The sequence below is a fragment of the Alexandromys fortis genome, unplaced genomic scaffold, assembly GCF_014885135.2.
Source record: "Alexandromys fortis isolate MF-2015 unplaced genomic scaffold, M_Fortis_MF-2015_v1.1 scaffold_67, whole genome shotgun sequence".
Classification (NCBI taxonomy): Eukaryota; Metazoa; Chordata; class Mammalia; order Rodentia; family Cricetidae; genus Alexandromys; species Alexandromys fortis.
This window is the reverse complement of record NW_026067945.1, coordinates 2,934,672-2,962,625: the sequence shown is the minus strand read 5'-3', so window position 1 is coordinate 2,962,625 and position 27,954 is coordinate 2,934,672. Positions and strand designations below refer to the sequence as shown.

Below are 27,954 nucleotides of genomic sequence, written 5' to 3'. Positions count from 1 at the left end.
AGAGTGCACTGGTTACAGCTCGGTCTGTCCTTCCCTGGCCACGTAGGCATGTGTGGAGCAAGAGCCCAGCAGGCGGCATGGGCCACTGCCATCTTCTCCAAGGCTTTTAACTGTTACTAATATCCACATATGAAAAGAGAGAGTCGTGTTTCCTTCACAGAAGAAATACTTTATTCTACTTGAGAAAAATACAGAAATCTAAGTCACAGCTGTAACTTGTGTAAAACTCAGTGACATATGGATACTATTGCACAGTACCTTGGTCCACCCACAGAAGGTGGCTGTGCCAAGCCCATCCCCCGCCCTTGGCAGGCGGGGTCACTGTGACAGTCATTCCATACCATCCAGCTCCAGGAGCACTGACACACTGCAGGTCCCTTGTCGTGTTCTACTTAGGAGCCCACACACGACTGTGCACAAGCAGTCACCATCAGTCCCTACTGAGACAGAATAAAACACATTCTTTGTCTGGCCAAACGGTTTTCCCGGGGGACTCTGAGCCCTGCCTGCTGAAGTTAACAGTGACAACATTGAAGAGGAACTTCACAGAAACAATGGTATGAGCATCCAGATAGAAATCACCAAACATAATGGACGTTTACTGTATCCAGATTCACAGGTTCAGTTTTGGCCTCAAAATATTAAATTCTGAAGATGCTTTAAACTTGCTATGTGTGCCCTGGGCAGATTGGTTTTCAGAACAACTGAACACCCAGCTCAAGAACTGTTCTGCTCCTCTGGTCAGATTTCCAGGCCTAGTGTCAAGTGGCCCGAGCATCCCCCAGCTCACCACTGGAGCTCCCTGCTTGCCTTCTGCGCTCGTTCCCTGATGCTGAGCCCCCAGCTACCTCGGGCCCTTTCTAAGGTCCAAGGCAAGCTGGCTTAGCCCTTTCTCCCACACCCCTTTCAGCACATGGATGGCTACTGACCCCAGGGAGTGACTGAGAAAACCTTGGGTGTCTTGCACCCTCCGGTGTCTAGTGTTCTCTTTTACAGCCTGAGTCACATTGTTGGGGTTTGGATGTCCCTCAAAGGCAAATATCTCAAAGGCTTGGTCTTCACCTTGGCATTGGGAAGGGGTGCAAACATTAAGAAATGGGGTCTAGTGGGAAGAAGTTAGGTCACTGCAGGCATGACCTTGAAGGTGACCCTGAGACCCAAGCTCCTCGCCTCTCCCTCTCTTCCTGGTATATGGACACTTTGTTCCACCACACTCTCCTCCATGGATGCCCTCCAATCAGGCCATGGATCGGAACCTCGACCCAAAAGAGCCCTTTCCTACCTAAGATCATTTTGAACAGTAGCGCAAAGCTGACTGACATCATGTCTGGCTTTAACACTGAGACACACAATCTGGAAGTTTAAGGACAGCACTGAGTCAAGGAGGCAACAGGGAGAACACTCTGCTCTGGGCACACATGGTGGGGTAGGGGTGGAGGCCACTGGTCTTGGCAACACTGGTCTGACAGTGGGTTGGCCCCCGAAGTGCATGTGTGGGGATCCTAATGGCAGATGTCGTCCCTTCAAACCACCTGTCGATAACAGCTGCTCCCAAGATGCAACTGGAAGAACCCAGGGAGCCATCACCACAGAGGTGCCTCTACTGTGAATCAGAGCGGTGGCCCTGTGTCTGGTTTAAGATATGCCCACGTGGGAGACCATAAAGCTCCAACAGGACGAGGGACCGAACTGCAGCTTAAATCAAAGGATGGCAGTTTGGACTTGGGGCAGTCTCACTTCCGAAGTGGCAGTGCCTCAACGGGGCCAAGTGAAGAGGCAAACACGCCAGGCTGTCACAGCTGTCATCCGTCACTCTGAAACTCAGTGACATAGGGCAAGGCACCTCGGTCTACCCAGGCACAGACCCACCCCCACCCTTAGCAGGCAGCAACACGGTGACAGTCATCTGACCCCACCCAACAGTGGGACCGCCATCACTGTAGATTCCTTGCAGTGTTCTACGCAGGGGCCCACACAGAGTGGCTGCATAGGATCTCACAGCCTGCCCCTACATGTCTTTAAGAAACAGCCACTGGTTTCATGTAACCGTCTCTCTTACTGGGACGATGACGTCTGGGCTCCTGCATCATTGTGTTAGGCCAGGCCCTTCCTCAAGTCCGTACAATCCAGATTGATATGGTAACTTCTTTAGCTGTCCACACATTCCAGCAAAGTGCAACATTCCCAGGAAGTAGCCAGTGACAGCTACCCACACAAGAGCCAACAGCCAAAGCATCGCCAATCTTAGAATAAACGAGCTTAGGCTCCTGCCTGGGTGGTTGAGCTGACCTGGTTGTCCGAAACGGGGAGGGTGGGCACTGGAATTGCCAGCCTGGGGGCTTGCCCTGGACCTGAGTTTAGTGTCAGAGAGCCATTGGGGACAACGGTTGCATTCAAGCCGCTTGCGGCTTCCCCGGTGGCTTGTATTTTAAAGTAGACGAGATAAAACACGGGCAACACGATCCCAATGAGAAGCATGAGGAAGACGGCATTCCACCACTGAATTCCGCAGTCGGCACCATCGGCTGCTGGCTTCTGGGCTGTGGGGAGGAGTGGCTGAGCCTCCACAGAGCAGCTATCGCTGTGGAAGACGTCAGAGTGCACGGCCCGCTCAATGTTCTCATCGATTCCCTTGAAGAAGTCCGTCAGCTGGCTACCCTGAGCAGCGGCCCCAGCGGCAGCATCTTCTTCTTCCGGCAGTTCGATCAGGGTCACTCTGGTCTCAGAGGACGGGGTCCGCAGGGGGGTTAGTTCTTGGTGGGTCTCTGTGAGGATCCCATGGTTTCTCACCGGAATCTTGATGGACTTCAAAGCATACAGGTCTTGTTCTCGGATGAAGTTGTTCACTTTCTTGATATCTGCAACCTAGGGAAACCACGCATTATAAATATACAATGCTCCTTACGACCAGTACCTGCCCCAGCAGAAACCCTCAGCCTGCTGTTGTCCCAGCGAAGCCCATGAAGGCTAGAAATTGCACCCACAGCCAGCTTTGCTTTAGCTGAGTCACCTGAGCTTAGATTTTTTTTTTCTTTTTTGGTCTTTGGTTTTTAACCTCTTAATGAGCTAGAAATCAACTGTTCTACTTTGAATCATTTCAGATAAATTTGGTTAAAGGTTGTGACTATAACCAAAGCTCCAGGGGAGACAGGACCAACACGGTCGCCCTCTCTGTCAAGTTCTGGGGCAACAGTGCCCCCGTCACACCAGAATCCAGCTGAGCGAGTGGCCAGACAAGCTCACCAAAGCCTGCGCGGGCCCTGGGCACACATTCAAGGGCTCCGCCACCTGATAGCTCCCTCGGGATGCTGCCTCAGCACTTTCCCCGAAGTGCAGGCGCAGGAACCTATTTCCTGAACACAAGTGACTGGAAGCTAATCCACCCTGGGGAGGTCCTACTTCTCACAAGAAGCAGGCGAGGAAACCAGCAATCAACCTAGGCGTTCCAGACTCAGAGTTTCCACTCCCAACTACAGTCCGTGGGATGTGACTGGGTTTTATTAAGTAGCACAAAGCTTCTAACAGAAAAGGAGGGACAGGAGGTCAAATTTTAAATTCCCCCCAAATTACTTTTGAAAAACTTATCTGGAAGGTAAGTACAACCCACAGAGTTTATTATTCTGGTCCATCGTGTGTGTGTGTGTGTGTGTGTGTGTGTGTGTGATTATTTTATTCAGCAACCACTTTTAGAGCCTCACTGACCTGGCTTGAGTGAGCTTCTTACTGTGCCCTGGAACTGGACGGTTTTCACTCTTGGGCACTAACCCAACAGCACGCGTCTATATTTTTAATAGGAGCTGGGCTTGTTAGTGGAGGTACGGACTATCCATTCTGGATTTGTTAGAGACCATCGCCCTGACAGACATACTCAGTTTATCTTTTTCAGCCCATGGTCTGTAGATTCTGCCCACAGACGCGGATTATAAGATCCAAACACAAGGCTGATGTAATGGAAGATGCTGTGTCCCTGGAGACGAGTTTCTACGACGTTGGGAAAGACTCCCACACCCGCACGACCCTTTTGCTCATTTGGATCTTGTTAGCGAAACAATAGACAATTTTTAGGAGGTAAGGCTTTTTCTTAAATTGGGTAGCGGATGCAGCCTTGGAGGAAGCTGCTGTCGGTATATATATAGCATGGGGTCAGCAGCGTGAAGCAGGTAGTTTTGACGCAGGAGAAAAGAGCGATTCCAGAAATGCTTTCCTACTTACTTTGCCACTGTTAATCACTCTGAATGCTAAAAACATAATTAAAAGAGAAAGAGAAGGTTATACAAGTGCACAGCACAGAGGCCAGACCATGCAATTCTAACACAGAGAAAAGAAAACTCTACCGGTCAATTAGCCAAGGTCAAGAGAAGGTCAGAAGAATACAAGAAATGAGAAGCAAGCTGCCGAAGACACTTAGGTAAGCTCCACCTACATGTCCAGCCCCTAAAATCTTCAATCCAGTGCGCTCAAAGGACCACACAGTTTCATAGTGTCGCTGAAAGTTAGGACAAATGAAAAACACACCCTTAGCTGAGGTTCCCGACTAACTGACCATCAGCTTCCTCAGGGACTGAGTCAGCTTACTTTGCAGCCATACTGGAGAGCCAGTTTGTTGAGGCTGTCCTCATGGGCCAGCTCCCGCTGCAGCAGAACCACGCTGCCTGCTCCGGGCTGCTGAGGATGTTGGATGCTGTTCTTCTGGCGCTCCTTGCCCCGAGGTCGTAACACCCCATGATGGGACTCTTCCTCGGAGGAGTCCCCGGAGTCCCCACTGCCATTCTTGAACATGTAAACGTGGCTGTTTGGAGTCCTACAGACAACAGCTGGGCCTTGGAAGGTCTTGGCTAACACTTCCGTCTGCCTCATTTTCTTAACTGAAAACCAAACCTGGGGTTAATTCCATAGAAACGCTATTCATTTGCATCTGACTTCCTAAAGAGAACTGGCTCATCAGTAATTTCCTAATATTACAAATATTCAGCAAGCATCAACAGGCAGAACAACACCACCCTCACATTAGCCCACTCCGGACTTAGACAGAATAAAACCACACTTTCCCTAATTGTGTATTATGTACAAAAAAAAAACAAGAGTCCCGGCCCTCTTCCCTGTTCACAACCGTGCCTCCCCAGCCCCCACACAGAACCCACGTGTGGCTCTGAGTACTATTCTCAGCTCCCGGACACTGAGAATCTTACATTAGTAATCTGTGAACAAAAACCTCGTGAGGCGTTCCAAGGTGTCTTCAGGAAGGCCAAGGACACGAGCTGGGAGCAACCATGGGTCGCCAAGTCTCTTATTTTGACCCTGGCTGACTTGACCTGAGAGGAGAGCAATGGAAAGACGCCTGTCAAAGTTCTCACGGTCACCCAGCATTCATCACACCCCCATCCTCCCTTTACTGTCACCTAGAGCCAAACGCCAGAGCCATAACTAACCTCCTTTCCCCTTCCAAATGGCTCCAATGGGACTCTAGACATTCCTGGCGGTGCCTTCCGAGAGGCCCTTTTTGGGGGGGGAGAACAACCACCCTCAGCGCATCTCCCTCTGCTCTTGGATTTCTGAGCCCCTGACAGCCGGGGCGGCCAGAAGAGGCCTCCGTTTCCTTTCAGTGGCAGCTGGGGTGCCCCTAAATAGGAGATAAAACAAATTTGAGGCGGCCCCACCCCTGGGGCCTACGCGGGCCGGGCCCCAACTTTCCAGGGAGCGCACATCCTGCGGCCTCCACAAGCCGGCATCAGCCCTCCGCGGACGCGGCCACCGGCCCTGGAGTAGCAGCCCAGCCCCGAGCCCACGGTGACAACAGACCCCAAAAGCCCCGGCCCCCCAAGTCAACTCCGCAGCCCTTGCTCCAGATCGGGGTACCTCGCTCCCAGACTCCGCCGCCGCCGCGCCCGCCGATTGGCTGCGATAAGCAGCTCTTCCGGGGGCGGGGACTGAGAGTCAACCAATGACTTCAGAGGAGGGAGGGCACTGACGGAGAAGGAAGGTGCTGAGAGGTCAGAACTCTCTCGGCTCGAGGGGCGGGCCCCGATGGGCGGGGCTCCAGCGCGGCCGGGGGTGGGGTGGGGGAGCTGGACTTTGACCCTTCTGCCCGCTTGCCCCGGTCCTGCCCAGTTTCCACTTCTGAGGCAGGCGTGGAACTTGGCCTCTTTGGTAGTAGCCTTGGCTTTCTGCTCAGCCTCGCTCTTTTACCCGGCAAAAGAGACCTTTGATCCGCGTGTGTCCTGACCCATAGCCAGGACCGTCCCCACTACTGCAGCCCGACCCTGGGCCCTGGACTCTCTATCCTTTGAGGGGCCCCATAATTGCCAGCCCCCGCCCAGAGATAAAGAAATGTCCAGGGGTGTGAAATATCACCGTGACAACAAAGACCAGATTTAAAGAAGAAAGAATTCATATCCCCTGGCTAGCCAGAGAGCCCCTATTATCCAGAAAGGAAAGGAAAAGCGGGTGATAATCTGTGGCGATGTTTGCAACAAACACAACCAAAGACTAAAATCCGTAATGGAATAAGACTTATCCAATTAATAAGGAAGACACGAAGTGACCTGGGCCGGCAATGCACCAAAGACGGCTGGCTGGCAGCTGGCCAAGGTGTTAAACCTCGCTGGGAATCAACAAAAAAGCAGGAGCGCAGAAATCCTTCCTATGGCTTAGAATAAAACTAAAAGTCTTATTCCAAATGTCTAAGGCCAGGAGGGCACTGGGCCATGGCCCTCTCTGCCAGCCACGGGATTGTTCTCTCTGGCTTTAAACATCTGGTGTTTGAGGCTAGACTTGCTAATATGCCTAACAGTTCCTTCACACACACACTCGCGAGTGCCCCACTGAAGTATTTGTGGCTTGTGACAGCTTCCCCAGCCTGGATGAGGCTGCATGAGAAATATGAAGGGAACGACCCGCCCATCAAAGTGTGCCAGGGGCCCAGGGCAAGAACAGGTCCATTGCTCTGATCCCAGGACTGTGAAGTTGAATCCCGCAAGCAGAGGTATCCACTCAAATCTCCTCCAACCCTTGTCAAACATGTCATCCCCTCCCAGGTCTGCTCTTCTCCTGGGAAGGAGGATGCAAGGTAGCAGGGGCCAACTGTTTAGCTTTCGGGATATGGCTCCAAGCTCCAGGACTTCGCAGTGAACTGCAGTAGAATTTCTTAAGCTTTGTCTTTTTATTTTGTACAGAGAAGTTAAAGAGACACAGCAGCTAGTGGTAGTCACAAGCCATGCCGGGAGAGAAACAGAGACTAAAGCCAGTTGTACACTCACCAACTGTGACCGTGACCCTAAGCTTCCTGAGCCTTGGTCCCCTTCTTCTGCTGTGTTGTCCCTGATGCCTGGGATGGACCCCTCCCCCCGGTCTAACCTGGAACAACCGCAGAGGATGTCTTTAATGTAAAGCCACTCTCTCAGTGTCCGGACATGCCCTGCACTCCTATGCAAGGCAGTGTGTTCATGGTCTGTGTACACGGCACACACTCCCCACGAAGCCCAGCGGATATTGCTAGTTCTTCATGGCCCAGATGGCTGTCAGTAACCCAGTCAACCCTGACCGATCAGCATAGATGGTCAGGGTGGTAAGGATGATCCATCGTCTCAATTAGGTTGCTTCTGTGATGTGCTCTCTCGTGGCTCAGGGAAATCCAGTGGCTGCTGGAACACAGCCTCCCTTCCGTAAAGGGGAAGGGATGACGCGCTCGCTCTGCCATGTTATAAAAAGAAGCGTGGCTGTGAGAGGCAGAGGGGGCAGCACCACGATGCTGCCAATGTTCACGGCAGGGTATGAGCAGCGTGGAAGGAATGTGCTGCGTTTTCTTTTCTTTTTTCTTTTTGATTTTTCAAGACAGGGTTTCTCTGTAGCTTTGGAGCCTGTCCTGGAACACCCTTTGTAGACCAGCCTGGCCTCGAACTCACAGAGATCTGCCTGCCTCTGCCTCTCGAGTGCTGGGATTAAAGGCATTTGCCACCACCGCCTGGCATGTGCTGTGTTTTCTACATAAAATATCATTGCAAAATTAAGGAGAAGAGGAATTGCTCAGTGGGTAAAGCACTTGCTGCACAAAGTCCTGAGTCTGAATCCTCCAAAGCCCTTTTCTGGGTCTGCAATCCCCCTGTTGCGGTGGCAGGACGGGAGGGGTAGAGAAGAGAAATCCTGGAAGCTTTGGGGCCAGCTAGGCTGGAGTGCTCAGTGGTAAGCACCAGGAGATCCTATCTCAGACATGTTGGTATGCATACAGGCCTCTGAGATAGTTCTTCAGCTGCCATACATGTGCATGACGCACATGTGCCTATCCTCACACTTATGAACATGCTTGCACACGCGCGCGCACACACACACAGAGCAATTCAAAACCAAGAAAATTCAAATAAATTATCATGAATTGTATAGAAATGTTTGCCATCTTTGATATGTCCATATCTTTAATATATTAAAAAAAGCATTCACATCTAAGCAAGAAAAGACACTCCCTAGAAAAACTGCCAAATCATATAAATAACTCTTTAAGAGATATGGGCAAAAACAAGTCCTGTTACCCTTACAGCCAAATACATGTAAACTCAAATGGCTTCAAGATGTTCTTTATAGGTAACAGACGAGGGAAAAGCACAACACTGTTGTGTGTATTGTGCGGAATGGGAGAGTGACAAAGGGCTAAGTCTAAACGAGGACACTTGTAAGATCAGAAAGCAGTCACTTTCACAGGATGTCCTGCGAGACTCTGATTCTGAGCTCCCATGCTTAGGGATTGACCAGTGAAGTGGTTAGGACTGGTTAAAAGAATTCAGCTACCAGAATGCTTCTAATAGCGAGGAACAGGGAAGAGAATTATTTAGCCCTTTCACGGAGTGGGATCAAGATACTCATTTAATCTTGAAGCACAGTTATTGACATGGAAAGGCTATTGTGATTAGGAAGAATTGTCTTAACCAATCTCCCAAAAACCATACAAAGGGGAAAATCCCCACAGCACCACCCTAGAGACCCAGGGGTAGCAGACGCATGCGCAGGACAGTCTTCTTTAAGCGACTTAAGCCCGAGTTGTGTTCATTTGCCTTCTTCGCATTGCCTGCTAGAAGCGTCTGTCACAGTGGTTCAGATCACGTCTCTCCAGTCGAGGAGTCCTACTTTGAAAGCACCCTTGCCTGTGTCTACAGCAAGCGTCTTTACAATTGAGTTTCCTCACCCGGGCATTTGAATAACCCCTGCTGTGGGGAAGGTTAAACGTTGCAGCGTTCAGCAGGCTCTGCTCATACAGTAAACGGGGCATGCTGGTCACATATCCTCAAGAGGATGTAATTAGAAGCACGGAAATTCACTTTTCATTAAAGAAATTCGTAGCCAGGCTCGCCGTGAATTGAACTTCTGTGTCCCCGTCCAGTGCTGTTGAAACCCTGCCCTCCTGGATGCGCTTTTAGAAGACCGAGCCTTAGAGAGAGGAATGGGATCAGTGCTCCTGTGAAGGGGACGACATGGCCTCCTTGCCCAATTTCTACCACAAGAACACACAAGAGAAGGCAGCAGTCACAACCTAGATGAGACACCCCGCCCTACCCGGCACCCGAGAACCACACCGCTGCCACCACCCTGATTCAGGGTTTATTGCTCTTGGAACTGTGGGAAATGAGTCCGAGGCACTCTGTCAAAGCAGCTGAAACGGATGGCCACTGGGCCCAGCCTTACACAGGGACAGGTTTGTCAGGTGAAGCTTAATCCCCCTCATCTGTGAATTCTTTTATATTGCATTCAGTTGTCTCCAGAGCTGAGGATGGGAGGCTCCTGGAGACAGGAACCTGTTGGGCAGGGTGAGCTGTGCTAAGTAGATGTCATTTGGAGCCACTGCCCTTCAGACTCGAGGACCTTCCTTGGGGAACACGAATGGGATTGGTTTGGAGGTTTCCTGTGGGTCATCACAGGCTGCTTCTGGCCACTCGCCCTTGCCTCTTTCAAGTCAGGGCTGCTTGGAGGTCCTCACCTTAGGGCATAGCTCAGTTTCCTCAGAGTCTCACACACATTCCTTTTGTATGCTGTGGGTAAGCATTTAAAGGTTTGAGAGGAAAAAAAAAAGGTTTGAGAGGTGGGACTGGACACCCCCACTTTGTTCCTGTGAGGAGTAAGACCTCATCCCCCAAGGTCTCCCCTCACCCCATTTTTTTCAATCCTTCAACTTTCTCTGGTTAACCTTTGAACTGAGCTTTGGCATTTTGGAATTCTGTCCAGCATCCCCAGGCATTTGGAATTCATTCAGCATCCCCAGGACCCTGTCTCATCTCAGGTTCCTCAAGATGGGACATCTGCCATCCTCCCCTTCACTCCTGCTCAGATCCGTTGGAGAGTCTAGGCAAGGTTTCAATTTTCACATATTCTCAAGTGCTTCTTGGTGATGCTGCAAAGGCCTGGGGTTCTTGAGAAATTGGGAACACTAATTCCACTGTCGGGATTGACCCAAGACACAAAGACCAGAACAGGAAGAGACACGGGTGTGAGATTCACACTCATCCAAATCAACCCCTGAATGGTGAAGTTGATGATGGCACTTCTACAGTAAAAAAATCCCCCAGGGATGAAAAGTAACCCATGATCCTCTGAGCAAAAACTAGATGCTTTAAACGACACTGTTGAGTTTGCAAGATAAGAGGAGAAGGAATCAGGGGCTTGTTAGAGGTGGAGGCAGAGGTGGCGTGAGGAAGTGAGATTTGTTTACAAAGCAGCTCACAGAACTTTCTGGAAAAAACAGCAATGGTCTTAATCTCAAGCACAGTAAATTACTTTCCAATAAGCTTGACTTATTGGGTGTGAAGCTCCTCAAAAATTTCAGTATAGACTTAGATGATCCAGCCCACTTCTGGGGCACGTAACAGAAAGTATGGTCTGTACACCAAAAACAAACAAACAAACAAAAAACCCCGCATGGCAGCACTCTCACAGTGGCCAAGAGGTGGGGCAGGCGCAGGGCGTGGCTACAGCAAAAGTGACCCTAGGGATATTACTGAGCCTTGAGACGGAAGGACCTCCCCGACACACTCTGCCACACAGATGTCTCCTGAGCACATCCTGTGGGATGAAGTAAGCCGAATAGAAAAGGACAAAACCCCTAAGTGTAGCACGAATGCTAACCGGTCTTAATAAATAAAACCCGGAGTCAGATATTAGGGGGTATAAGCTGAAGGGTCAGAAAAGCAGTGCAGTCAGCCACGAGAGAGACCTTTTACCTCTACCCATGCCCAGGCAAAGGGACAATCCTGTCCTCAGACTTCATCTCCAGACTTCTTCTGTCTCCACCTTAGGCATACTAGGCAAGTGTCCTATGTACTAAACCATATTTCAGAAGGACCCCATATGCTCTGTGTGAGTAGTGGGCTTGCCGATTGCTCATGGTGAAATGAGTGTTGTGGAGGCAACCATCCCGTCAGGAAATTCCCACCCTGTCAAGGCAGCTCCTCACCAAGTGGGTCCATTGAACCTTTGGAAGTGGACAGCTCAGACTGAGATATATTCTAGTACAAACTTCACACCAGATTTTTTTGTTGTTGTTGTTGATTTTTGGGGTTTTTTTTTTTTTTTTTTTTTTTTTTTGGGTTTTTTTTTTTTTTTTTTTTTTTTTGAGACGGGATTTCTCTGTAGCTTTGGAGCCTGTCCTGGAACTAGCTCTTGTAGACCAGGCTGGCCTCAAACTCCCAGAGATCCGCCTGCCTCTGCCTCTCGAGTGCTGAAATTAAAGGTGTGCGCCACCACCGCCCAGCCACACTAGATTTTTTAAAATTAATTCTTTAATTTAGTATGTGTGTGTCACAGTGCATGCGAGGAGGTCAAATGAACATACTTGAGTATGTTTTCTCCCTGCACCATATGGGTACCGGACTCCACCTCGGGTCATTAGTACCTTCACGGCAGAGCCGTCCTCCTGGGCCCTCACTGGGTTTTATGTAAGTGCCCAGTATACAGAAAGGGTCTGATAGGCCTTTGGTATAACTTAGATGTTTTGCAGTTGAAATTAATCTCACTAGTTTGTTGTGGTTTTCCTTACCCTGGCTAGGAGAAAATATAAACACATCTTGGTGCGTATTTTATGGGATAGCCCTGCCCGGGGGGCCTCCCTGCTGGACCTGAAATCCAGAGTCCGGGACTTCGCGGACTGGAGGCCTCCTCTCTAAAGGGCCTTGTTTAACTGGAAGAGTTGGGACTATTGAAGTCAGCAGGGACTCAGGCCAGGCAGCGGTAACTTGACAGAGACTGGGACAGAGAATAAGGGAGCCAAGGGTGCTGTCCAAAAGACCCTCCCTTCCCCCCACCCCTGTGCCTTGCCACCCCTGCCTTTCTTGGCTCTGGTCCTCTGCCCCGCCCCTGCCCATCTCCTCTCCCTGGTGGTAGGATCCGGCACAGCAAGAAACGGAGCAAGTCTGGGGCCTTTGAAGTTAGCTGAAGATCAGGGGCCCCTCTACTAGGAAGGTCAGGGTTGGAGCTGCATTAGTGGTGTTTCTGAGGCCAGAGTGTGAGAGGGTCACCCAGACTGAGGGCCAGATGGAAGCAATCTGCATAGCCAGGGACGGGGGAGTGACAGAAACAGAGGTCACAGGCGTTTCCTGCATCCCACAAAAACTACTCAAGGTGTGCGGCGAATTGCTGTTTGCAGGGCTTGTTTGGGGGAAGTTCTAGGTTACCAAAGGTGGGCCAGCCTCCTATTAGGCTGTAGGTGGCGAGTTCCTAGCATTTCCCAGGCTGTGGGACATTTTACTTATACATAGGAGCAAGCTCCCCAAAGGCCATGCCAAGTGTTCCTACCCTGGAATAGACACCAAGTTCATGTATCTTATATACACACAGAACATTGTCAGCATTAGACTATTTAGAACTTGGATGGGGCCCAAACAAGCCAGGTTGGCCACTTGTCCTCAGTAGGTCTTTAGAGACAGGCTGAAAAGCAGAGAGAGGGGATTTATAATTCAGCACCATGGGACGAGGAACAGGGGAATCTGGTGATCCCAAGCCCATCTTCAGGGTTCTGACACAGACTTAGGTTGTCATAGAAGGCAAGAGGCATGCATGGCCAAGGAGCCCATGTCAAGGTGTGGCCCTGCTCACAGTGACTCACAATTGTCTCAGCCCCTGGCTCCTGGGCCGTCCTTCCAGTTGTCAGAACAATGTGAAATCCCTTTCTGGGAGACTGGGAGACAAGCTCTCTGACTGTGGTCAAAGCCCCAGCCTTTCCTGTTTCCCAACACGAGACTCTGGGAAATTCCCGTTCCTTGGGGTTCATTGTCTCAACGGCCTGGTGGTGGAGGGGGAGGGGCATGGTGTCTTTCTTTAGAACAGCTCCCTGCCCCATCCTGCCCCATGGTTACAGCGCCACACCTTATTAAATATAATGGACTCGGGTGTGTATTGGGGCTAATAAGTGACCGCAGAGCAGATGGAGGACACGCAGTCCCTCCATCCCCGAGGAGCTGCTCTGTCCTGGACCCTTGGAGCCTCACAAGACTCACGGCCCTTGGAAAGTTAGGTCTCAGGGGCAGGCAGGGTTTATCTCAGAACAGTCCTGACAAAGGGATTGGGGTCACAGACGTGGAGAAGACAAATAAAGGTGGCACCGGAATAACCCAGAGATAAATAATGGCTGGGACCACTGTTGTCTCTGGGAGGCTGGGTGAGGACATTGGCATAGGGGTCTAGGGACACGCAGAAGTTTAGTGACAATTAGAAGTTGAGGAAAGACCCAAATGCTGTGGCACCGACTCAGTGCTATGGGAAGGAAGGGACACACTCAGTCTTGGCCTCTACCTGTTTCTGTAAACTCAAATGTTAGCCTCACCCACTGGTAGGGCCGTCAGGTCCATTAGGACCAGCTGACCAGATTTGGGAATCACATATACCATAACACACACATGCAGGCGTGCACGCACGCATGCACACACACACTCACACACCCACATGCACGCAAAAACATGCACACACACCACTACTCACAAACACTGAAACCAAAGGGCAGTGGCGCAGACTTTAGGCTCTTCCACACATCCAGTTAACAAGGCCTTGCATCGACTATTTCTAAGGAATGGCCTCCTGGGACAGGGTCCAGGGATCTTCTTCATCACCCGGGCAGTACTGGAGAACCCTGGGTTTATGTCAAGACTGCAGCTTTCTCTGGATTTTAGACCATTTGTGCAGTCTCTGTGAACAGCAGGACTTCAGCTCGTGCATTGTGAGCCCCACCATCTGCATTCACTTTTTTGACTTTCATCCAGATCCATTTCGAGCAAAATAGCTTGTTGTGATTACTCCTAGGTGCAGGGAAGAGGTCCCACCCTAGACCTGGCCCAGTGAATCCATCCCAAGGAGGATGGAGATGTGAGCCTAAGGACTCTGATTTGGTCCTAGTGCTGGGAATGCAGGGAGGGATCTATGAGTAAAACTTGGCTCAAGTCCCTTAGGGAAACATTGGGGACCCCGACTGATGTTCTGTAGGTGACTTTTAGAGATATTGATTAGACGTGGCTTTTATTTGCTTCATGTATGAAAAGTTAAACTATGGAAGTAGAAATTCGGGTGTCTGTTGGAAAGGGAAAAACACTCCCCGTCCACCTAGCCCTTTGCGATGCTTTCAACGAAGAGGAGACTCCTAATATATTCAATATGTGAACTCTTTACAATGACAAATAAGGGAATATGCTAATCATTTTTTAAAAAATCACTGTGACATAAAAAACCAAAGAAAGAAACTTACAAAGAGGAACGATGTTTGTTGTGATCATGGCTTCCCCGGCCCGGTTCCTTGGCTCTGCTGCCTTTGGCCTGTGCTGGTGAGGCAGAGCACAATGGTGGGAACTGATGACGTAATGAACGGCTCAGCTCATGGTGGACAGGAAGTACAGAGGCAGGAAGTGGCTTGAGAGAGGATGGAATGCTCTTGAGCGTGCTCCAGTGGGCTACTTCCTCCTCCTAGCCACACTAGTTCTCACCACCTATAATGCCAACTATAATCACAGATATTGTGGGCCTGCCAGTAGCAATGAGGAGACACAGCCGAGCACCTGCACCCAAGGCCTGAGCTGCTCCAGTCCCCTCAGCCTGGACAACACTGCATAAAGGAGTTTAAAGATGAGTCTCAGTGACTTTATCCAGTCTATTTGGCATTTAGGCAGAGAGACACCTGGGAAAGGACAGCTCCCATTCCCAACACAGTCCTGCTTTTCGCTGTTTACAAAGGCTATGTATTATGTGTTTATACAATCCTGTGGCTTCTAAGTTAACATTCCTTCAAGGATGTAGTTTATGAGTTTTAAATATTAAGCAAAAATTAAAATTTAAGTAAAGCACATTAGCAGGTTTACTTAATTTTCTTCAAAGACTTTCTGGTTGTAAATGAAATACTTTGGTTTTTTATGAGGTGTATTGTTATATCGAGGGGTAGGAGAGGAGTCCCGGCAGGGTCAAACTAAAAATGACTAACATTTGGCCCAAGTAAGTATAGTTTTTTGTTGTGTTTTGTTTTGATACATGCATGCATGTGTGCGTACAAGTGTGCGTTCATGCATGCATGCGTGTGTATTCTGTATATGTGGACACAGTAATATACAGGTGTACTTGTATGCAGAGGCAGGAAGAGGACATGGGGTATTTTTTTCACTATAACTCTCAACCGTATACCCTTGAGATAGCATCTCTCCCTGACCTAGAAACTCACCGTTTATCCAACTTCCAAGATTCGCCTATATTTTTTCCACAAGGATGGGATTACACAAAACCATGTCTGGATTTTATGTGAATGCTGGGGCTCTGAACTCAGGTCCTTATGCCTGAGCAGCAACCTCCCCTGCCCACTGAGCCATCTCTGCAGCACCCATTTCATTTTCAAAGTCTTGTTTTGGACTTTGACTTTTTAATTGGTTGTGTTCCTACTTGATGTATTTAGTTTTGTGTTTCTCTGCTTCCTCTCCTTCCCCCTTCCCTCCTCCACCTTTCTCAAATTGTTTTCCTCTGTATGTCTTAATAATTCACATTCAAGGCAAAGCCTTTCTAGGTATCTACTGGTTGCTAACTTCCTGCTCATGTTTATGGGTAGCAAGCTCAAAGGCTTCTTGGATGTACAAAGCCTGGGGCAGCCTGGATACAACTTCACCTCCTCTTGGCATTGACATTCTGAGCTGCATTGTCTTTGTTGGGATGGAGTTCTGTCAACCTAGAGTGGCACTCCTTAAGAGGGACCAGTGGGTGTGGCCTTGTTGGAGTGGGTGTGGCCTTATTAGAAGAAGTGTGTCACTGGGGGTGGGCTTCAGGGTTTTAAAAGTCCAAGCCAGTCCCAGTCTGTCTCTTCCTGCTGCCGGTGTCTGCAGATGTAGAACTCTCAGCTACTTCTCCAGCACCATGTCTGCCTGTGAGCTGCCATGCTCTCTAACCACCATGACAATAGACTAAATCTCTGAAAAAGTAAGCAAGCTCCAATTAAACACTTTCCTTTGTAAGAGTTGCCTTGGCCATGGTGTCTTCTCCCAGCAACACAACACTAAGACAGAAGATAAGAAATGAAATATGAGAAATCAGAGGACCAATCCAGAAAAATCCAGTACCAACAGTGGGAATTCCATAAAGAGAACACAGTCAAAAATCAAGAGGTAAATAATATAAAAGATGTTTCTGGGATTTCCCATGACCCAAGAACAGAAGTCGCTTTGGAAGTGTGAAACAGACTCCCATGTAGGCACTTCAGATACACACTTCCAAATGCTGGTGACAAAGAGTGTTTCCTTATGAGCTTCAAGAAGACAATGAATAAAAACCTGATTGTATTCAAACCCACGGAAATAAGTACAGCTTCCGGCTTCTGATGGCATGGGAAGTCAACTGTGAAGCTCAGAAAACAAGCAGTTTGCAGTCCAGACTTTTCAGGTCCACAACATCAGTCACGTGACACTTAGGATAATGTCACACTCTTGGATAAGCAGACTCCCTCAGAGTGTCCTTCCTATACATCACCATCATCAAAGGATGCTACAGAAGGATGCGGTTCCTCCAAACAAAGGATCAAAGCAGAAGCAATGCGAAAAGGCACGTGGGCACTAAAGTACTCACGACAGCCGAAAGGGTCGGGGTGCGGGGTCCCAAGTCCAGACTGAAGCACATCAGAAGTATCTGGAGGTTGCGGAAGAGTTTAGGATTTGGTTATTGATGGAAATGAAGGATTTTAGAGACCTAAGAGTTGTGACTTCAGGAAAAAGAAAAGCTAGCATGAGGGACTGTAGGCAGTGTCACAACCTGAGTCATAGCTGTGGTTAGTAGTCAGGGAACAGGGCTGTTGGCGGTCCTGATGGGTAGATAGGACCCTGCCTCCCACTCTCTCACCTCCCCTGACACCTGACAGTCAGTGGCATGAGGTTTTATACAGCAAAAAAAGGAAAGTTTCCCCTTGAAAAACGGGTCGAATGTTGACCTCAGGTACCATCAGGATGCGGCATTATTTGGGGTCAGTGTCTTTACAGCAGTAATCCATTGTTGTTGAACTCTGTCCTATGGACACAAAGACCACTATCATCTTCATTAGGAGTGGCCACGACTACACACAGGAGACCCTAAAGAACTGGCCCATTGGCATTTCCCCAGAGGAAGGAGTGGGGAGAACCCAAACCTGAGAATCCAGCCCTCCTGAAGCTCCCTGACAGCTGTATGTAATTCTGCCCAGCTGAGCGTGGTTTTGGCCTCATGGTCTCAAGAGGTGATAGGCTATAGGCTGATAGCTGAAGGGGGCCTATGCAGCCATGGAGAATTGCCATTCACGCTAGGGACGGAACTTTTTGGTGGAACAACTGCTTTGGGCTCACCCATAGTTCCATAAATACTCTCTTGCCTATGCTCTGTAAATCCAGCAAACCCCTTGGCTTCCCCATTGAGCCTTGGTGGAATTGTGATTTTAGTCTGGTTTTGGTACCCTACCTGATGGGGATGGGGTAGGGTTAGGGATGTAGGAGTTTGTTGACATGTCTCTGAGAAAAGTTCATTTAATTCCAACTAAAAAATGAGGTTTTTTTTTTTTTTGGAAACTGATTTTTACATTTATTGGTTTGTGGCTGCACACACTGTGGTAGACTTGTGGGCTTGCAGATGTTCTCCCATCATGTAGATGTGTGGGACCGAACTTCAGTTGTCAGGTTTGGTGGTAAGCACCTTTATCCACTGAGCCATCTCACGGGTCAGGGATCCTCCACACTTGGGAGTCACAGGCGTCCTGTTGATGTTCAGCTACAAACGAGCAAAGCTAAAAGTGTGAGCTTCTACCAGGGCAAGTCTGGCACAGCGAGGGAGCCTGATGTGGGATCCTGCTCTGACCTCAGCTGCCAGGGTCACTGTCACTGACACTCGGCTGAGTGTCTTACCCTGGGGATATCCCCAGCCAGTGTCTAGAAAATGTGGACCTGCCAAGGCCTGGCCCCTGGGCCTGTTCTACAGACCTGTCTGTTGTGGGATATTTGTTCTCTGTGTAAAGATGTATTTGCCATGATTGGTGTAAGAGAAAGTTGAACATCCAATAGCTAGGCAGGAGGCAGTGATGGGGTTTCCTGGACAGAAAGGCATGGAGGAGACATCAGTGAGACATGGAGGGAGTCAGGCATACAGAATGAAAGAAAGGTGAAATGCCACATGGTAAAACATAGACTAATAAAAGCAGGTTAATTTAAGATATAAGAATTCGTGGGACAAGCCTAAGCTAAGGTCGAGTTTTCATAATTAATAATAAGTCTCAATGTCATTACTTGGGAGCTGGTTGGTGGGACAGAAAAAGACTCTTTACACCTGTCCAGTGGGAGCTGCAGCTACACCACTCAGCAGAAACCTCTGCTATAGAGGAATCCCCAGTGACAGTGATGCTCCCACTTGTCAGTCTCAACATCGTCAAAACTGAGATGATTGTATTCAGTGGCAATGGGCCAGAATTCATCTATTTCCTTTTCATATTTTTTGACACAAGCTCTGCTGCAGAAAACCTCCATGCAAAACTAGCCAACATACATGCATGCATGCGCGTGTGTGCGTGTGAGCACACACACACACACACACAGAGAGAGAGAGAGAGAAAGAGAGAGAGAGAGAGAGAGAGAGAGAGAGAGAGAGAGAGAGAGAGAGAGAGAGATTTTCGTGCTCTTAGATCCCTGGAAGGGGCTTGCTGGAGTGATGGTATATGAATTTGAATGTAAATAGGTGTTTCCAGATTACTTGCCAAAAATGCTAAGAATTTATGTTTTGGCAGCAATGCTTTCAAGAACCCCCTTTCCCTGGATCACTAGCATTTAGGTTATTTTCTGTAAGTTTGATGACCATGTGTGATGTGCGGTTTAATTTACACCGCTGACAAGTCTGAGCATCTCTCTGCGTTTGTCATTTGGGTTTGCTCCTCGGCGGATTGCTGTGTTAATTGGATTAGGTAGAGTGGCGTATGGCAGGCCAACCACGAAAGTGGATAAAGTTTATTTATGTCTTCTGCAAAACAAACAAACAAATAAATCAAGCTGGACATACGCATTTCACGATTGATATTGTGACTGCAAACTTGTCAGTGGCCCAAATGTCTTCCAGTGTTCTATTTCAGTTTCCCTCGGGAATAGATGCGGTATTCAGTCTCTCTGTTCCATGGTGGCTACTAGGGTGCCAGATGCAATATCCTTGTTCCAGGAAGCCATGGAGAAACAGACAGAAAGAGGACACACTCCATCTCTATGAAGAGACTTCTGCATATGATGCCTAAGACTTCTGCTGTCATGTATTTATCAGAAATTAACCAAACTATAGTTAGCTGTGAGGTTGAGAAACTTGGTCCTTGAGTTACATAAATTACTACCTGTCTCAGTTAGGGTTTCTATTGCCATGAACAGACATCATGACTATGGCAACTCTTATAAAGAAAAACATTCCATTGGTTTGGCTCACTTATAGTTCAGAGATTTAGTTCTTTATCATCATGATGGGACATGGCGGTGTGCAGGAAGACATGGTGCTGGAGAAGTAGCTGAGAATTCGACATCTTTCAGGCAACAGGAAGGGGTCGGTGTCCTATTTTGAGTCCCATTGGATGGTATCTGAACATATGTGACTTTAAAGCCTGCCTCTATAGTGACACACTTCCTCCAGCAAGGTCACACCTCCTAATGGTGCCACTCCCTTTGGGGGTCATTTTCTTTCAAACCACCACGTTACCTTAAAGAGAATCAGGAGTCCATTACTGAGAGGATGTGGGTGTGGAGGAGGCAGCGAGGACTAACTGCTGCTATTGCCTTCTCTTTACATGGACTCGCACAGCTCCAACCATGCGAGGCTGATAGTTCAGACTCAAGCGAGCAGACACATATCCTATAGGTCTATGTAGCCTTGGCCTTCTGACGCCACTGTACAGAAAATCTTTTCCTGCAGGTGTATATCTGTGCTAGGTTTGTCTGTGGTCCCCTTCGCCGCTCAGAAGTCTTAAATTAATATATGATCAGCTGCGTCTGCTCTTCTGCCACAGCTTCTGGGTGGTCTGGCCTGGTGGACCTTTTTTTCATACAGATTCGGTTGCCTGCATCCTAAGATTTGAATTGTATCACTTACTTGTTCTTTACACATAAATGCTCCACTGTCCTTGATTTAATTTTTGTCTGTTGTGGACACAGAGCCTAGCTTGGGAGCCTTCTACCTAGATAGGCAGTTGTGCCACCATCCTCGGTGAACATTAAAGCTGCACCCACAAAAGGACCTATGTGGGGGGCTCGTTGGATAATGGGAACTTTTCTATGAATGATTTGACACCACAGAGTTCCTCCCCTCCCTCCCTCCCTCCCTCCCTCCCTCCCTCCCTCCCTCCCTCCCTCTCTCCCTCCCTCCCTCCTCAAGATAGCTATACACAGAGAGAGAGACACCCCAGGCAGGTGACTATCCACCATAGCCATCCACACCCTATTTGCTGCTAGTTTGTTTACAGACCCGGCCTGTATGCCATCACCTGGTGGTCCATACTTCCCAGTGCTCTGAAAGTCACCCACCACCGTGCCTGACTTGCAGGCTCTATGCTGGACTCAATGTAGGAGGCCAGGAGAAGTTGAACATAGCTGACTACACCCACCCTGGGTGGTTTCTGCATTGCAGCAAGGGAGGGTGTCCCAGCCTTTTCCATGCTCACTATTGGCCAGGCACAGTTCTAAATCCGTGACGTGTGCCAGCTCCCTGTCCCCACCCGCCCATACACACTAAACAATACAGTTCTTTTCTTTTTTTCTGTCTTCTTTTTAAAATTTATTTTTATTTTGAGGATGAGTGTTTTGTCTATACACATGCATACCACATGTATACCTGGTGCCCACAGAGCCAGAAGAAGGTTTTGGTTCCCGTGGAAGTAAAATAACCAGATGGTTGTGAGCTGCCTTGTGGACGCTGGGATTACACCCACTGTTCTCTGCCAGATTCCAAGTAATAATCTTAATTGCTGAGCCATGTCTCTGGCCCCAAGGGACAGGGCTCTCTTACAGAGAGAGAAACTGAGCTTTGAAAAGATGGAGACCCTACCTGAGATCATTCCGCCCCTGCTTCCCTATACCGGCAGAGCTTGGTATAGGGACCAGGAGGCCTGCTGTCTCCTAGCTACTGTAGTGGGAAGACAGATGGTTGGCATGGGGTCTTCAGGTCCTATTGATCCCAGTGCTCCCAGGCTATTGTCTGAACCTGACATAGGTTGCCAGAGGGGAAGGAAAAAGACAAAAACGTTAGGGCATCAGGGGACCCTAACTGCATCCTTGAGTCTGTCACGTAGATAGCAAGCAGGAGAGCAGGGTAAAGGCGTAGCAAGCTGGGTGCAGAGCATCTCCACTATGGTGGCTCCAGATGCCCTGCTTCATTGGTCAGAGGCTGACCTGCCATCTCCCTTTCTGACGAGGCTGCACCCTATGAGAGACAGAGCTCTGTGGGTCAGTCCTGAAGTGGCCCTCACGTAAGCATGTAACAAGGACAGCTTCCTTCTAGTCTATGTCCTTGAGGAAGTTTGTGGAGCACAAGGCCTCGGAAGGTAGACAGGCTGTCTCCTGCTATGGAGCAAGGGTGGGTCTATTTGCTGTTTGGGAGAACAAAGACGACGTCACCCTCTGTGCAAAGCTTGGCAGATGGCTCGCAGCTCCTGGAGAGAATGTGGTGAATTGTAAGTGTGTGCTGTCCGTGTGTCTTATCATCACCCTATGGGATCTGAGGGTGTGGTGGGTGGATTTATGTCCTCCCAGAAGCTATATTCTGGTTTGACCACGTCGGGTACTTAGTTGTGTGACCTTTGTTGGAAATATGATCTTTGAAGATGTAGTTGAGTTTAGATGAGGTCCCGTTGGGTTAGTGTGGCCCCTAATGGTTGCTATGGTAATAAGGAGAGACAGAGAATGCTGGGACACAAAGCCATGTGAAGACACATGCACAGACTGGAGTGATGGAGCAGCACAGGCCAACACAGGCCAGTACAGGCCAGCACAGGTCAACACAGGGTAACACAGGCCACTCTCAACCCAGAAGCTGGGAAGAAGTTTGATTCTGGGAGGAGCTGACCAATTCATATTCTGAGTTCATATTTCTGACCTACAGAACTTTGACAGCATATGTTTCTGCCATGAGAAACCATCCAGAGTTTATACTGATTTGCCTCAGAGCCCTTGAGAAGTGCGTAGAGGGTCAGGGAGCAGTGTGACCTGGGCACGCAGCTCCTATGTTGCTGTGAAATAAGCCACAAAGGCCGCCCCGTCCTCTGCCCTAGGCTTCTTGTGTGTCCACGTCAGCAGTTATGAAATGGTGACAGACTGACATAAGAGTGAATCGCCTGTTGAGTGTAGACTCCCCTACACACTCACGTGTGAACCGCCTGTTGAGTGTAGACTTCCCTACACACTCATGTTTTGAGCTCTCATCCCTGCACCTTGTGACACTGTTTCAAAGGCTGTGGGTTTTAGAAGGTGGGGCCTGGATGACGGGAGAGGTCACTCGGGGTCTTTGAAGGTTGTCCCTGCTCTGGTTCGGTTCCCGCCTACGGTCAGGTCAGAATGTGGTGAAGAGCACACCCTCTGCAGCGTGGTGCTGTCACTGCCAGGATGAACCGAAACCCCTCTCCAACCGTGAGCCAAGACTAATCTGTCCTCTGCTCAGTTGTTTCTGTCAGATACTCGGTCACCAGGGGAAGGAAAGAAGTGAACAGGAGCTGGCTCAGCGGTTAAGAGCTCTGGCTGCTCTTCCAGGAGACTGGAGTTCAGATCCCATTACCCACATGGCGGCTCACAACTGTCTGCATCTCCAGTTCCATCAGATCCAACACCCTCACACAGACATGTATGCAAGCAAAACATCAATGCGTGTGAAGTAAAAATAAAAAAAAAATAAAAAATAGAGAGAAAAGAGGATGATACAGACATGATTTAGGCCCCTCACAGTTCCTGATGGGTATGAGAGTAGATGCTGACAGGATGTGGCTTTCTCCCTATGAGGGACGAGAACTCTGGGCTCAGAATGTGCCAAGACTCACTGGGGTCTGGTAATATTCTCTCCCAAGACATGTGAAGTGTGTCCCCCACATATTAATGATGGTTCATGTTAAGAGGCTGAACAGCAAGAGGTAAGGCTCAGGCACGCTGCTGCTGGCTCTCCACATGGTCATGAGGCCTTCCACCCTAGGCGGAAGTGAGGCAGTGAGGACCAGTGGCTGCAGAACAAAGTCCCTGTGCCAGACAGTTTTTGTCACTGTAACAAATAACTAAGCTCATCAATTTAAAAACAGAGGATGTTTGGGTCGGCCCTGGTGGCACAGACCTTTACTTCCAATACTTAGTAGGCAGGGACAGGTGGATCTCTGCAGGTTCAAGGGCAGTATGGTCTACAGAGCAAGTTTCAGTACAGCCAGGGCTGCATAGAGACCCTGTCTCAAACAAAAACAAACAAATGACCCAGAAGAGGTTTATTTTGGTACATAATTGTGGAAGTTCTCACTAGGTTTGGTCTACCCGCAATAGCCTTTCTCCCTCCATTGTGGACTCTGTAAATCCCACTGCTCTAGGGAGATAACAGTCAGACTGAGAGAATCTGCCCTCCCAGGCACATCCTTCTGGAAAGGGAGTGTCTCTAGCTCCTAAGCAATCTGCCTAAGATGACACATCCTGTACATGGTGGGCACACATTAACTAAACGGGAAGCTTCCCTCTTCCCTTGGGGCCCAGGACTCAGACACCTGACTGAAAACACTTTGGCCTACTCATCATCTGCACACCTGTGTAACTGAGGCTGCCCTGGAATTCGCTCTGTAGACCTGGCTGGTCTCGAACTCACCGAGGTCTAGTCTCTGTCTCCTGAGTGCTGGGATTAAAGGTGTGCTCTACCACCGTCCAGCTCAGTGCCCTTCTTGAACTTCCAAATTTCCAAGACCCTAACTCTTGAGAAATTTTCTGTTGTTATTCTTCCGAAAATGTTTTATATGCCTTTAGGATGATGAAATTCTTCTTCTTCTTCTTCTTCTTCTTCTTCTTCTTCTTCTTCTTCTTCTTCTTCTTCTTCTTCTTCCTCTTCCTCCTCCTCCTCCTCCTCCTCCTCCTCCTTTTATACCCATTAGCCGTAGGTTTCGTTTGTTCAAAGAGTCACACGTGTCTTGACATTCCCATTGAAATTCTCTCATTTTAATTTCATCCTTGTTGGACTGTCTTCATGCTCAGCGGTTCTGTCCCCTCCTTGATGCATTCTATTGCTGAGACTTTTCACCAAACTTCATATTTGACTCATTGAATATTTATTTATTTATTTTTCTGAATATTTATCTTCAGTATTTCAGGTTGGATTTTCTTGAGTATTTCTATCTTTGTTGAATTCCTCTTTCATATAATTCATCACCTTCCTCATTTCATTCAGTCACTTGTGTCTTTGAACATATGAAGAGCCTTATTCTGAGTTCTTCGTCTGGGATTTCATCTAATTCACTCTCATTCGATGTTATGGTAAGGTTAATAATTTTTGGAGGAGTTCATGTTGTCTTGTATTTTAATGTGTATGCATGTGTGCATGTGGTTTTTGTAGGTTACTGCATTGAGATTTTATATATCTGATATTGTTTTATTGCTTCGTTTATATTATTAAGGTATTATATTGTTAAGGTATTCGCAGTGCTCAAGTGGGACTTGGATGTGGTAGAGATGAGTGTGTAGTTAAAAAAAAGATCCTCGGTCTGGGAGCTCAGAGTTCCTGAGTAGGAAGTTAGCTGGGAGAGCAAACACAGCTGTTGGATATCACCATTATGCAAATATTGAATAATGACCCCTGTGACTTCAGTAACTGTTGGAGAATAAAAAATCCAGAATGGTATGGAATAGCATCAGAGTTATTTAATAAGATTAGGCCCGAGAAGGACCTAGTGTCTGTAAGGACAAACATTAAATACTAGGTTGACTTTGACAAGAAAATCAAAGTAGTAAAGAGGGGACAGTTGGGGTGCTGTAATGAATTTTTAGTTATAGAAAGTGATAATTAAGTTTATACAAAGGGAGAGGGTACAGAGGAGAGAAAGTAGGAATAAGGGGCGGGACATGCGATATGGCTGGAGAGCAGGGTGCCTTACAGAACACGGGATGGAGGGACAAACAACCTCGAGACCAGCCTGGTCTACAAGAGCTAGTTCCAGGACAGGCTCCAAAACCATAGAGAAACCTTTTCTTGAAAAAAAAAAAAAAAGAAAGAAAGAAAGAAAGAAAGAAAGAAAGAAAGAAAGAAAGAAAGAAAACCTAGCTGAGTGGTACAAAGCAAAAGCAGAGTGGTACAAAGCAAAAGCAAAGCCAGCGTGAGACCTACTCAAGAGTGGCAATTAGTAGGAAGTGAATCCTTACCGAGCGAATTGCCCCGCTGCGGAGCACTTCTGTTGCAAGGTGACATGCTCAGATCCCTCTGGCTCTGGGAGGCTCCACTTGGTGTTGTGTGGGGAATGGGGAGTGCCGGCCATCGGTCTCCACAGATTCAGCGTCTGTGGGATTCTGGGTGGAGTATGGAGGAGGGGAGGTTCTTCCGGTGGAAGACACCTCTGCAGTCCACAGGGCCTTTTCCGTCCCCAGGTCCCAGGTGTAAGGTTCTCCTGCTCTCCTGAGTACCTTTAGTCTGCTGGCCAGTGTGGAGCCAACTGGCTTCAGCAATCCTTTTCTGATGTTAAACAGTCAATGCGGAGTGAACCACATTCCATGCAGCCCTAACACGGCACAGATGCTCTGGACAAAGGTGTGATTTGCTTCCCAAGGAGGAGGGGAGGCGACATGACATTTCACGCGCAACTTAAAACACACACGAGTTGTTTGCTTGTGCAGTTTTCTATGCAGTGGAAAACCCGAGGCTCTCAGGCGACTGCAGGTAACTGAAACCGCACAAAGTAACTCTTCACCAAGAAGGTTTCTTCTGTTCTTCTCGAGAAGAAGTACTTAGCTGAGACACACAGTTCAGTAGAGTTTTATTTTAGCAAAGCAAGACATACACTCCAGCGGAAGAGCCAAGTGGGCTATCCCAAGGGAAGGAGTAGCAACTCCCTGAGCTCTGCGCTGTGAATTTTAAAGAGATTGTTATGAATATTTATGAGATAGGCGGTATGTTCATATTTTTCTACCCTGTAAATCATGTTGGGACCAGATTTCCCTCTTAGGGTAATTCTTCTCATCTCTGAGAAAAGTCAGCAAAGGGTTGGGGGTGTGTATCAAAACCACAGCATAAATAATATCACAACATTACAAGCTAACGTCCTTGGAGGCTGCAGATGTTTTGCGCATGCGTGGGGGCTAGATTGGGGGTAACTGGGAAAGCATCTGGTGCCTTCATTTACAACAGTGGGAAGAACTTAACCATAACTTCGTTGATCTTAACTTCAAAGGGTGTGCAACCTTCGGGAGACACCGACACCAAGATAGAGCTGCAGTTTTCTTGGTTACGTTATCGGGAACTCTGGGATACCTGCTCTCAAAGACACAGATAAGGAGACCTCACGCCACATTCATTCCAGGTCCTCTATGACCCTAGCTGTCCTACAGGCGCCAGATAGCTGGTATCCCTGTGACAGACCCCTGGGAACACTTGGAAACCCTGTGCTCAGGAGAGATTCCCACAGGTCTCACAGCTGACGTCAACTTCCATCTGCCCTGACTCCATTTCCGTTTTCCCTTGTTTCTCCCAAACAAGGCTCTCTTGGGGACTCACTAACACGGTGCATAGAGGGGTTTGGTACCTAACTGCTTTATAGTTAAAATGCTGCCTCTTTACAGCACAATCTTCTGGTCAAGTGAACTATCCCGAGGCGACCTCGAGGCCCCCCTTCTCCAGTTTACCATTCGGGCAACTTTCATGTGTGGAAAGCCCTCCGTGGGACGCTCCTAACAGCACGAGGGACTGAAATTTCTCTGACATGCAGCAGAGGATGGAATTTTGGCAAAAGCTCTATACCCCAGTGAGATCCATGAGCAGCTGTCATATCTGTGGAGGCTTTTCTGGGTCAGCAGAAACAAAACCCACAAGATCCCCAACTGTGTGATAGGCTCTGTCCCACTGGCAAGCCTAAGAAATAGCTAGTGCCAGGCCACTTCAAAGAGATAGTGCGCGTGTCAATGGGGAAGGGTTGAAGTCCTGCACATCTGCATGGTGAAGCGGTAACACAAGACAGAACTGATCAGGAGACACCACATGGCATATTATTAAGTAAAATTTAAGACTGCAGAACTGCACAGAATGCTATAACTTGATGTATTATGTTTTATAAGCCAGGCATGGTGACTCACGCCTGGGAGGCAGAGGTAGGATTGCTGCAAGTTGGAGGCTAGCCTGATGTACGTACTGAGTTATAAGGCAGAGAGTGCCACGCAGTGAGAACCTGTCTTAAAGAATAAAAACAATAAAGTAGCGGGTGGGGTGGAGAGATGGATTGATTGATAAAGTTCTTGGCATGCAAGCAAGCATGAGAACCTACGTTTAGATTTCCAGCGGCTG

At 48.5% G+C, this 27,954-nt stretch overlaps 1 protein-coding gene across 3 annotated transcripts; it reads right to left on the bottom strand.

Annotated features, from left to right (window-relative positions):
* Positions 1-148: 148 nt before the first annotated feature.
* On the bottom strand, positions 149-5,945 carry Lysmd4 (LysM domain containing 4). 3 transcript variants are annotated; one of them, XM_050149180.1, is made up of 4 exons: positions 5,857-5,945; positions 5,430-5,620; positions 5,190-5,312; positions 149-2,865 (listed from the first exon to the last, which is right to left on the bottom strand). In XM_050149180.1, the coding sequence occupies exons 2-4, from the start codon at positions 5,469-5,471 to the stop codon at positions 2,260-2,262; spliced, it is 771 nt and encodes a 256-aa protein (XP_050005137.1). In that variant the 5' UTR covers positions 5,472-5,620; positions 5,857-5,945; the 3' UTR covers positions 149-2,259. The 3 variants fall into 3 exon arrangements, with proteins under 3 accessions (XP_050005137.1, XP_050005138.1, XP_050005136.1); XM_050149181.1 differs by lacking the exon at positions 5,857-5,945 and adding an exon at positions 5,800-5,851; XM_050149179.1 differs by lacking the exons at positions 5,430-5,620; positions 5,857-5,945 and adding an exon at positions 4,576-4,865.
* Positions 5,946-27,954: the final 22,009 nt, after the last annotated feature.

Excerpts from the sequence above, each read along its gene's own strand:
- Lysmd4 (XM_050149179.1), bottom strand. The coding sequence starts at position 4,857 with ATGAGGCAGACGGAAGTGTTAGCCAAGACCTTCCAAGGCCCAGCTGTT. Across the intron at positions 2,866-4,575 it reads CTCTCCAGTATGGCTGCAAA|GTTGCAGATATCAAGAAAGT; the intron begins GTAAGCTGACTC and ends TGGTTTCCCTAG.